Source organism: Magnolia sinica, chromosome 14, assembly GCF_029962835.1.
Source record: "Magnolia sinica isolate HGM2019 chromosome 14, MsV1, whole genome shotgun sequence".
Classification (NCBI taxonomy): Eukaryota; Viridiplantae; Streptophyta; class Magnoliopsida; order Magnoliales; family Magnoliaceae; genus Magnolia; species Magnolia sinica.
The window spans coordinates 75,612,787-75,625,586 of record NC_080586.1 but is presented as its reverse complement, the minus strand read 5'-3'; the positions used below and the strand labels follow the sequence as shown (position 1 = coordinate 75,625,586).

The 12,800-nt window shown below is 37.9% G+C and overlaps 1 protein-coding gene and 1 pseudogene across 1 annotated transcript; one reads left to right on the top strand and one right to left on the bottom strand.

The window, feature by feature from the left end:
• LOC131225025 (alpha carbonic anhydrase 7-like) overlaps window positions 1-12,800 on the top strand; it is a 127,579-nt pseudogene that overhangs the window by 14,328 nt on the left and 100,451 nt on the right.
• LOC131226239 (cyclin-B1-5-like) lies at window positions 4,866-5,426 on the bottom strand. Its single transcript, XM_058222021.1, has 2 exons — window positions 5,274-5,426; window positions 4,866-5,158 (listed from the first exon to the last, which is right to left on the bottom strand). Exons 1-2 carry the CDS (start codon window positions 5,373-5,375, stop codon window positions 4,940-4,942), a joined length of 321 nt encoding a protein of 106 aa, XP_058078004.1. The 5' UTR covers window positions 5,376-5,426; the 3' UTR covers window positions 4,866-4,939.

Genomic DNA, 12,800 nt, shown 5'->3' with positions numbered 1-12,800 from the left:
TAGGCCCAATATATGATTATGAATGTTTAAGGAAACCCTTCTCCACTACATTTAGGTGAGTTGTTACCCTTACCAGAGTAACCTCTGTGGGGTCCACTATTATTTATTTATTTTATCCACTCCATTCATCCATGTTAATAGATAATTTGAGGTCTAAAGAACAAAAAGGAAGCACATCCAAAGCTCAAATGAACCACACCACAGGAAATAGCGTGATTAAACCTCTACCATTTAAAATTTCTTGGAGCCCATACAAATTTTGGATCAAACTGATGTTTGTGTTTTTTATTCATTCATATATATTTGATATTATGAACAACCTTTAACCGTTTTTGGACAATTTGATCAATCCAGATTGAAGAGTAAATAACTTCAGATGTTTAAATCAAAATTCACTCAAATTGTTGATCAATCTTGTTTGCCTAATATCTTTTTCATATGTAGCATGATCGGGGCGAGTAACTAGTCAAATTGAGGGTAATGATCAGTATAATAGAGTGAATGGACCGAGTAATATAAGCATGCTTCCATGTCAACCACGTCGCAAAATATTTGATCCTTATAATTTTTGCCAATTGAAAATGAGATAGTGTATTGTTTAGTTACCTTGGTATCGTTCACCTTTTTTATCTAGCCAATTGAGTACGGAGAAGAATTTTTTGTCGTTGGTATATACAACTTGTCCACCATCAACTTTAAGACGATGTTCTCGCTACTACCACTGTCTATAATTACATCACAGACCTTTCTGTTGACAGTGCACTGCGTATGGAATATATTGTGTTGCTGTGAATGTAATTCCTTCTGTGGGATATACAGTAATCGACTCACAACTAGAGATTCGCCACGATCCTTGCCCGTCAATTCATTGTCATCTGCTATTTCTTTAGTGGCTTGTTCATGTTCATCAAAGCCAGGGTCTTCTTCTACGTAGTCAGTGCCCCTTTGTTTATGTCAAGTGTGCTACGGGATGTTAAGGACAGGTGTTTGATAAGTGGCCTAGTTGGCCACATCGATAACAATTGTTTGACCTTGACCAAGCATAAAGATTTATAATCCTACTCAGGCCTGCTGTTATGGGTGTCGCATGTTGAGGTCTAGATGAGCCGCTCCTGGCTTGCGGTTACAGGAAGTTGAGGACGTTCTCCTACTGGTTCTTTTTCTCGTGACAACACTAGATCCTGCGTGGGACCCACCATGAGGAACTCTTGCAATTTGCATTTCTGCCCTACCCACCAATTGAACTACTTCATCCACGGTCCTTACTGGGTACATTTGAACTCGGTCTTGAATTATCAGTCGCAACCCACCTATAAATCGTACCACCTTCTGTGACTCAGATTTTAATAGATCGTTTCGTGTTACCAACCGTTGAAATTCTTTAGCGTAATCTGTGATGGTTTGATTTTTTTTATTAAAAATTCTGGTATTGCTGGAATAATATTTGCTCATAATCATTGAAGAGAAATTGTGATCGAAGATGACGTCTCATCCATGGCCATGATGAGATGGGCGCCTTATTCTGACGGGGTCGTGAGAGTTGTAATTGCTCTCACCATACAGAAGCACCATATTTTAATTTAAACGCTACAAATTTTACATTTTTATGATTTGGCACGTCCATATAATCAAAATATCTCTTTACTTCGGCTAGCCAATCAAATCGTTTATGCATAATAAACCATTAAAACTACGAAGTTCAGCCTTACCTCAATAGTCTCTTTCAGCACGATATAGATGATCACTTCTATAAATTGGTTATTGGGCAAAACCTTTATTAAGGTCATCGTTGTTAGAACTTGAAGCATCTGGTGTACCCCTACTGTTTGCCATTGGTAGTGCTCTACAGAAATTGGGGTTGTGCTGTACAGCAACCACGGGTGGTGGAGTAACCATAGGTGGCGGAGCACCGCCTAGGGCTCGGTACGGAAGTAGTGCATCCGCAAGATGGTCGAGGGTTGCCTGCAGCCCTTATATGGTTAACTGACTCTCTCGGTGGAAAGCTTCCATTCTTTCCGCAAGATCAAGAATCCCTAGATCACCGTTCACAGGATTTTGGCTCATACCTTCAACGTTTGCCATCGGCCCGAGGGGAATCCTTGCTTTGATACCAATTCATGTAGCGATGAACGTGATGAGGTCGAGCACTGTCTCCCTTAAGAGGATAACTATTCCGAATCCACGAAACTTCTCTGAACTCCTCACAGAGGCTTCTCGAATCCACGAGAAAAAAGGAAGCAAAATAAAAAATAAATTCTATAAAATTCGAAATTGATTAATGAATGAAATAAACGAGTTCACAACCCTTTAAATAGGGATACCAAGCAATGGGAGAGAAATTAGAAGCAAACTACAACTAAAACTCCTAGAATTCACAACTTACTATAAATAGTAAACTTACTATTTAGAGATAGTCGTGATGTGTATTAGTGCACAAGGTTTTTAGCCAAAAATAGTAAGTGTCCTATTTGGCTTCACCAAGTTGTTCTCTTAATTTTTCTGAGCTCTTTTCGCGTTGGGCGTAACTCTTAAAGCCCAACGGATGAAGAGTTATAATCAAATTAAAACTTACTAATTATAGTAAAAATGGAATTAAAATAGGGAAACGACTGTTGATCCAGGGGCATTTTGCAAATCCGGCTTGCGTAACTTGGCATAGAGGGGTTAGTTATTCTACCCTAAAATCATATATTTTATGCCCGATAACTCATTCTGAATTGTAAGATACGCCCAATTTAAGGTCCGACAGTCCGAATCACTTCTGTCGTCGACCGGGCCTTTTCTGATCTATCTTGGTCATGAAATTGTCCACGACCCGCTCTACATCATTTGCTTACAAGACCAATTATATAATTTAAGATCATACACAACATATCATACATTAAACTACCTATTATAAAGCATAAAAAATGGAAGATGATCGATTGTTATTGATACACACTCATCAAGGCATATATTCAAGGCCTGAGTTAGAACTCAAGAGGACCTTACCCCTTGTGTTATTCAAAATTCTCCACCATCACTACATGTTTTGGTTGGTTCTAAAAGCATAATTTCAATTTGTTTCAATGGTCCCCTCAATTACACATGAGAGAGAAAACCCTAAGTTTCATTGAAGGTTCTCCTGAGGGTACAAGGTGCAGAATACTAACATCCCTTCTCAGCAAATCGTGGCATTAGGAATGTCTTTCCTATCAAATACGCTTTTGAGATTCGAGTATGGAATCTCTATTATTGATGCATAGATAATCCTTTTATTCTGCAATATAGTGATTACACCATTGCGAAGATTATGCTCTAAATAGTCATTACCAAAAAATCGAGCAAAGGGCACAGACTTTGAAAGTTTTTAGCTACGGATTAAATCCGTAGCAATTTTGCTACGGACTTAATCCGTGCCTAAAACCTAATTGGTCCGTACCTAAAGCCTACCCCTCATCATAGCCGTATTAGATATTGATGGTGCTTAAGGGGCTCCATGGGGCCCATTGAAATATATGTGTTTGATCTAAGCCATCCATAAATTCTGATATATAATTTCAGTGGATTGGGCCAAAATTTATGTAGATTAAGGGTCTAAGTGGACCACACAATAAGAAATCATAAAAATTAAATATCTATTGTTAATATGTTGTGTGGTCTTCTTACAGCTTCGATGTAACTCATTGTTTGCATCAACCCTTAAACTAATATCTTAAATTTAATGGACAGAGTGGATAAATAACATACATCATGGTGGGCCCCACGGTCCTAAAACTGACGGTCCTAATGAGCCATTTGTCACGCGCCCCTCCCCAAATTTCATTCCGCCATTTTCTCCTGCCCGCATACCTCCCAAAATGAGGGTTTTTGCGTCCGCCCATTTCTCCCTCTCTCCATCTCCCAGGCTCCCTCACCCTCTCTCTCTCTCTCTCTCTCTCTCTCTCTCTCTCTCTCGCACTCAGCCTCTCCCTTGCCATCTCTCGATCTCCCGCTCTCCCTCACCCTCTCCCTGTCTCTCGGCCGCATTCCCCTCTCTCTATTTCCCAACCTCTCTCTCTCTCTCTCTCTCTCTCTCTCGCTAGCATTTTCAAAACCCGCTTTCGCCGCAAGGAGAAGAACGGTTAGTGTCTCTCTCTCTCTCTCTCTCTCTCTCTCTCTCTCTATTTCCGAAATCAGTTGCGGTCGGATGTGCCATTGAAATCTTTGTTTCTATATCTTGTAATATCACTTGCCCAACATATATATCTTGCACGAGAAATCTCTGTGCATGTTCATCAATTAGAGATAGTCTTCCAAGGCGAGATAAGAATGTTCTAATGCTGGTAATGGTGAAGCTGAGCCACCAGCAATAGAACACTAGAACCCATCTCCAAGCTGTGGAAGAGAGGCTATTGATTTCGGAACCAGAAATAATCTTCTGTTGTATAGTGTTGTGGTTGTTTTACTTCTATGATTTCGGTTCTGCAATGCTGGGAAGCTGGAAACTTCATCTGGATTTCTTGGCTTTCGCAAAATATCCTGAAACTTCCTTTTCTATAATGCTATTGGGTGTTTAATCTTTCTTAGTTGCTTTTCTTTATTGCTAGCATGGTAGAAGCTCTGCATTCATATGACTGGATCTTACCCTTGATTTTTAGCCTTTGTGGGGCATACTATTCAGATGACTGGACCTCACCCATTTGTGTATGACCACATTTTGTATTCAGATGACTGGATCCTACCATTGATTTTTTTACCCCTTGTGGGCCCCACTGGTTAGGTCTGATCATCAGTTCAACCTCACCATTTGCTTAAAACAAGAATGGACATGGACGATTCCATTCCACATTCAAATTAGCCCACCCAGATGACTGGATATTTTTCAGCCATAGGGGTGGAGCCCAACTTATGAACTGATCTCGCACCACATTGGCCTGATCTCTCACTCACAAACACACCCCACATTGGCTCATGTAGCTCAATTAACAAAACTCTCTACACAAGGAAAAAGGGCAAGCAGAGAGCTCTGTCTCGGCAAACCCAGTGTATCGCTTGAGCGTCTCGTTCCAGAGGGGACTCTTCTGTAAGGTGCATTGGGCCGCATACACCACAGAGCCACAATCATCGACGAGCAACGCTTTATCATGCAATACTGTGTAAGAGCTAACTCAGCGAAAAAGAAAACCATATGTTCCATCTGCAATTTAGAGGGAAGAGAGGAGAAAGAAAAAGTTCGTGAGATCCCAACCATTGAAAATAGAGATCAATTTAGAAACAGAAACAAAAGAAATTTAGTAAACTTATATATCTACCTCTTTATCAGATAGAGCAGCCTTCAAAAACCTTACAAGGAATACATACGGTGTGGGGACCGTTATGCTCCATTTGAGCTTGTTCAACATTTTTTTCCCCATCACCAATATCTGTTCTCTGCTATAAGCCCTGTCTGATAAGCAGATGAAGTCGTTGATTTGCAAATTACCGTCCGATCCATTAGGTGGAAATCAAAATCTAACATGAATACTTACATTATTTGATTAAACATTTGCTCTCTAATGGAAAATAGAATACGGTGCTCTCTCTCTCTCTCTAACAGGAATGCTAAATGGTTTGTTGTGTAAAGAGAACAATCCATTCTATAGGGAAGCACATGGACTTTGCGTGTCCATCTCTGTGCATTATTTAGAATTTTAGAAAGACGATGAAACTAGAATTGGACTAATGCATCCCTAACCTACAATTGGGTATTATTCATTGATTCTTTGGAAATAATCACCATTAGTACTATCTTCATCATAATCATAGCCTTTTCCCAATCAGCATCAGTATTGTCTTCATCATAATCATAGCCTTTTCCCAGCGGGTCAGAGTTGTTGTGAAAATTTATAATGTGCTTACAAATATAGAAGTAGAAAAATTGGGGAAACATAGGGAGAACTCCAAAGCTTGTTGTATTCTATAACTAAGTTTTACATTGTAACACTAACAAATTGAGGTTTGGAATGTTTCATTTTACCATCCGTCATTGTTGATTTGTGTTAACATGATTTGAAAACTAGTTTTCCATTGTCGACACAGCCAATGTATGCATGTTAGTTGAGCTGCTAGTGAATCTCCCTGCTAGTGGGGCGACTTGGGCTTGACTCCCACTGATGTACTGCTAGTGAATGCTCAAAGGATTCCCTCCTCTATCTTTTAATGGTGAGGATGTGAAGCGCAACTTTTTTAGTGTTGAGTGCATCTAGTTGTACCCATGTATATAACTACCTTTGCAACATAAAAATGAAAAATGATAATAAAGTTAGTACATTGACCCATCTTGCAATATATATTTTCTCTATTAAGAGCCATTTATACCATGTTTACAAAAACATGTTAAAACTGAAAGTACCTTTCTTCTGAGACTTTTTATGAAATATCTCATTGTAGTGGTTTCATAGAAACCACATTGGGTAGAGCAAAATGTTAGCACTATTATTAATTTGTTGTAAAAATAAATGATTACAAACTCCTTAATATATTGTATTTGGTAGATAATATCTGTATGGGTTCAATCATCTGATAGCACTTCCTTCATTTCTAACTTTTGAGGAGGATGGTGCGTGAGGCTAATTTCCAACTTTATTTTTTGGTAAGGTGCAGGTTGAAAATAGACCCCTTGGTTAATCGAGATCCAGCTGTAATGAATAAGGAGTTGATGACACTAAGTTTCCCAGACCCACGTTTTCTTTCTGGAATCAGAAGTTTTTTAAAGTTTGCACAAGAAAACCTTCTTGGTAGAGAATCCGTTCCTTGTCCATGCACCACTTGTAGATGTGCACATTTTTTAGTTTCTTATGATGATATGGAAATACATCTGATGAAAAATGGATTCAACCCAAGCTATAGGGTTTGGAACATGTATGGGAGCATGTATCACCAAAGTATTCTGTATGTGAATCAAGTTCCCAATAATACCATAGTGTCCCGAACTTAAATGAGTTGCACAATGCGATCCTTCAAAAACTTGGTGGTAATAACTTATAAGATGAAGTTGTATAGTGTTAGCCGAATGTGACCCTTGTAGTCGAAGGCGTCTTTGGAGAAATGAAACTAATGAGTTTGAAGCAAATTTACGAGACGCAATGACTGAGCCATACCCTGGAGCTTAAGATTTTACCTTACTAACTTTCATTGTACAACTTTTCAAATTAAAGGTGAATCATGGATGGAGTGAAAATAGCTTTATAGAGCTCCTTCAACTACTAAAGAAGGTGTTACCTTCTGCTAACAAGGCCCCAACTAATACCTACCAAGCGAAGAAGATCATTACAAAGTTGGGTCTAGATTATGTGAAAATCCATGCTTGTCCAAATGATTGCATCTTATACTAGAGAAAGAACGAGATGAAAACCATTTGTCTAAATTGTAAAAGTCCTAGGTTCAAGACTGAAATGGATTCTATGAGAAAATAATCTACAATACCTGCAAAGGTGTTAAGGTATTTTTCATTAACACCAAGGCTACAAAGAATGTTCAGCATGCTATGGTTGGTGAAAGAAATGTCTTGGCACTCAACTAGAAAATTTCAACATGAAAAGATGGAGCATCCGGCTGATTCTATTGCATGGAAGAATCTTGATGACAAGTATACAGATTTTTCAGCTGAACCTCGTAATGTTCAATTGAGTTTGGCTACAGATGGGTTTAACCCATTCGGTGCTTTCAGTATGTTGTATAGTTCATGGCCCATTATGTGTGTGAAGTACAACCTTCTACCAAAGCTTTGCATGAACCTTCAGTTTATTATGTTGACTTTGCTCATTGAGGGACTGCGACAACCGGGAAAGGATATTGACGTTTATTTATAGCCACTGAATGATGAACTGCAAGAGTTATGGCAAAAAGGGGTCACGATGTTCGACGTATACCATGAAAATAAATTCAACGTGCGTGCCGTTTTGCTCTGGACAATCCATGACTTTCCAGCATATGGTAACGTTTCTGGTTGTACGACCAAAGGTAAGTATGGTTGTCCTGTATGTGGTCCTGACACAGATTCTTTATGACTCTAATATGGAAAGAAACATGTTTATATAGGCCATAGATGGTGGTTGCCAATGTCAGAACAAGGTAGGAAGAACACAAGTGCTGGCACGTTCACTAAGAAGGTGGAGATATGACGTCAATCGATCTGTCTAGATGGGATTGAGGTCAAAAGACAAATCGCAAACTTGAATATATAGTGGGGGAAGACTAGGAAGAGTAATATAAGGGGTACTGATGGAGGCCGACAAGAGCTAGCGGATGATGTTGAATCACCGTGGTTCTTTAAACAGTCTGTATTATTTGATCTGGAGTATTAGAAAGATATTGCTGTGTGTCACAATCTTGATGTTATGCATATTGAGAAAAATATATATGAAATCCTTGTTGCCTTGATGTTGAACACGCTTGACAAAACCAAGGATGATGTTAATGCACGCAGGGACCTGAAACAATTGGGAATTAAGAAGCGTCTATGGCTGAAAAAGAATAATGGTAAGATAATTCAGAAATAAGGTCCTTTCTGTCTAAGAAAAGAAGAGAAAAAGCTTTTCATCCAGACTTTGCATGAGCTGCGTGTTCCGATCGGTTTTAGTGCGAATTGGAAGACCATCGTAAAGGAAGATTGGGTGGATTTAAAGGGAATGAAGTCTCATTCTTACCATGTGTTGGTGCAACATCTGCTCCTAGTTCTCATCTAGCATGCATTCAAGGATAGGAAGGTCATTCATCCTATAATTACAAGCTTTTGCATATTCTTTATGCCTTGTACTCGACAACCGTAGACCTTCAAACGCGCCTTACTCTTCAGAGGGGCATTGCTAGGACGTTATATCATCTTGAGACTATATGTCCACCATCGATATTTGTCATTGTGATGCATTTGTCGATCCATTTGGCTTACGAGGCTAGCATATGTGGTCCTGTATACTATCGATGGATGTATTCATTAGAAAGGTACACTATGAGCTTAATAAGAATAAATAAGCTTAACATCTATATTTGTATGTATATATAATGTATCATTAACTTTGTTAGGTTCATGAAGATATTTAAGGCTTATGTTCGTAACAAGACACGACCTAAGGGTTGTATTGCAGAGAAGTACATTCAAGAGGAGACAATTATATTCTGCAACTAATATAAAGGAAAACAGAAAACAAGCCTATTAGAAAAGCTGGAAAAACGGTTTAACGAAGTCATTCTAGGACTACGTAAGTTGCAAGATATCGTTAATGGTGACCATATTGATGACGATGTTGGTCTAGTAGGTTCGGGTCAAAGTGTTATCATAGTGGGTATCGAATACTAACAAACTTGTCTATGGGTATTGAAGAGTCATCCCAGCTATGATGAGTGGGAAGGGTATGTACAATAAGCTCATATATATATATATTTTCTTACTTTATGCGATTTCAATATAACAATGTTATCGAATATCAGGAAGCACAAAGATTTCTTGCAGCGATGCTACAAGAGGACCAACAGGGTGCCTAGCGAGGATGAATTCATATCTTGGTTGAAGAGGCAACCAGAGTTCATTGAATCTGATGATAAAGAATTTAAAGACAGTGAGAGGACCTCTAGCTTTTTTTATGCAATATAATAAGTATTGTATTAATGGTTTCCTCTTTGTTACTAAGGACTATGAGGAGTAAAACGAACCAAAATAGTGGAGTTATGACAGGGGGTATGACAACTTTCTGATCGAGTGCTAAGGATATGAATACAGTGGATGAAAATCAACCTTACTACGGAGTCTTTCATAGATTTATCCAATTGGAGTACTGAACAGGGTACAAGCCCGTCCTATTTAAGTATGATTGGGTGAAGGTGACACATCATGGTGTTTCTTTTAATGTTGAAGCGAATCTGAGATTAGTACACACTACAAGAAATATGGTTTTTACCGACGAAACTTTTACCGACGAAATTAATTTTCGTAGGTAAATATGACTTTTACCTACGAAATTTATTTTCGTAGGTAAAAGTAAACTTTTACCAATGAAATTAAATTACGTAGGTAAAATTTATCTTTACCTACGAATATTTTCGTAGGTAAAGGGTGTTTTCAATTTTTCCTTACAAATATTTTACTTTTACCAACGAAAGGTAATTTCGTAGGTAAATGTCATATTTACCTATGAAAATTGTCGTAAGTAAAGGGTGTTTTCAATTTTTTTTAATACAAAAAAATATTTTTACCGCTTTTCTCAACGAAAGGGAATTTCGTAGGTAAATGTCATATTTACCTACGAAAATTGTCGTAGGTAAAGGGTGTTTTCAATTTTTTTTAGTACAAAAAAATATTTTTACCTGACTTTTACCAACGAAAGGTAATTTCGTAGGTAAATGTCATATTTACCTATGAAAATTGTCGTAAGTAAAGGGTGTTTTCAATTTTTTTTAATACAAAAAAATATTTTTACCGCTTTTCTCAACGAAAGGGAATTTCGTAGGTAAATGTCATATTTACCTACGAAAATTGTCGTAGGTAAAGGGTGTTTTCAATTTTTTTTAGTACAAAAAAATATTTTTACCTGCAAATTGTAATTTTGTAGGTAAACGCTATCTTTACCTACGAATAGATTCGTAGCTAAAAGGTGTCTTGAATCTTTCACCTGCAACAAGTATACTTAAGTTTACTTTTACCGACGAATTTAACTAACGCAGGTAAAAGTCATCTTTTCCTACGCCACTTTTCGTAGGTAAAGGGTGTTTTCAAATTAACAACGTAGTAAAGGTCATCTTTACCTACGAATATTTTCGTAGGTAAAAAGTGTTTTCCATTTCTTTCGACCTTTCAAAATACAAACGAACGAAAGATTACTTTTACCTACGAAATGGAATCTGGTAGGTAAAACCCATCTTTACCTATAAAAGTTGTCGTAGGTAAAGGTGTTTTAAATTTTTGAAAAAATCAAAAATTGAAAAGTTTACTTTTACCTACCAACGGTTTCGTAGGTAAAAAAACGTCTATGAGACTTTTACCTACAACTATTTTCGTAGGTAAAAACTTTTATGAGAGAGTTCTAGATGAGGCTTTTACCTACGAAATATTTCGTAGCTCAAAAACGTGTATGAGACTTTTACCTACACAATGGTTCGTAGGTAAAAATCTAATCTCTAACTTAAAATTCGACCTTTACCTACGAAATTTTTCGTAGGTAAAAAACATTAATCGACTTTTTCCTACGAAAATTGTCGTAGGTAAAAACTTTTCTAAAAACATAAAGTAAACCTTTACCTACGAAATATTTCGTAGGTAAAAGTCTTTTTTTTTTAATGGCATCTCAACCATCAACACCGTGCATTTGATGGGACCTCTTTAAATTATGGGATATGCCAAAAATCAGCCATATATAGAACTTAAGTGGGCCATACCATCTAAAATCATGTAAAGAAATGGCTCAAACATATAAAAGCACTTGGTGGGGCCCACCTGAAATTTTGATGCATATGAAACTTGGTCTGACTCCTCATCCAAGTGGGACACACATAATGGATGGTCTGGATTTTTGAACCACATCTCGGTGGGCCCAACAAATGATTATGAATATTTTAATGGTAGGTAACCCCTCTCAACTTTTGTATGTGGTGTGGCCCAAAAAAGTCACGGATTGTCTTGATTTTTAAGCCTTAGGCCTATCATGGAATGGTACATCTGACTGATGGGGTAGATGTTCAACACCAGTTACCAAGTCTAGGAGCCCCACCTGATATTTAGATCTGTTCAATTTTTGGAACCACGTCCTAGAATGGACTGGTAAAATGAATGGACGATGTAGATATAGAACACATCTTCAAGGTGGGCCCCACACTAGGGCCGGGTTTGTTTAGCATTATGATTTTGGTTGGCACGGGCTCCGAACAGTTGAAAATAACGCAAGAAAACCTCACAGAGAGAGCATAACAGAGATGAGAAACTAGGCCGACCGATACCTTGAGTACTTGGTATATGCCTTGAAGAAACTCCTCTTAACAAATATAGAAAATCCACATGATTGTAGTTTTTCAGAGTACAGAAAATCCGCATGATTGTAGTTTTTCACAAAGGGTGATCACAAATGCACTAGTTAGTCACTTGGATGAGTATGACTTGGTATACGCACTAGTTAATCACTTACAACAGAGTTCATGTTTTCTTTTATCCTTATATTGTGTATGGGAAATGATTTTCCCCTGTAATTTCAACCTTTTATTTTGGTGGGTCTCATTGTGGAATAGCTACATAAGTTACCCTAATCAAACAATCCTGACCATATCAGAGTTGATTTTCTTCTTATTTGTTATATGTGGTGGTGATTTTTGTTTTTAAATATCCATTTTCAGCCCATAATATGGATATTTAGGATAATCCAATTGGTGTTTGTTTTTGGGTAATGGTGCATTTGGTTGCATCATGAAATTTCTTCGTTAGTCAGCATAGTTTTGTATAAACACCCACTAAACTAATTCAGTAGCAGTCCACTCAATAAGTAGTCAGGGTCATGTCTTGGCCCAAGGACCGGTGGCACTGCTAGTGTCATTTAATTTTAACAAGTGCAGGGAACGCTTGTGATTCTATGCCATTATGAAAATTGAATTTCCTGACTCTTGTGTCTTCAGGAAGTTCCCTGGATGCTGCACCACGTAAATCAAATATACAATCCCACTTTGAGAAAAGAAAAGAAAAGAAAAAACAAGGGGACTCTCAAATACACAAATGAGAGTCTGACTGCCAAATTTGTAATGGACTATTTTGCAGGGTGCAATCATGGCCATTGGAGCATCCCAACCAACTGTAGTTGCTACCAAGGATGGCCAGATTGGTG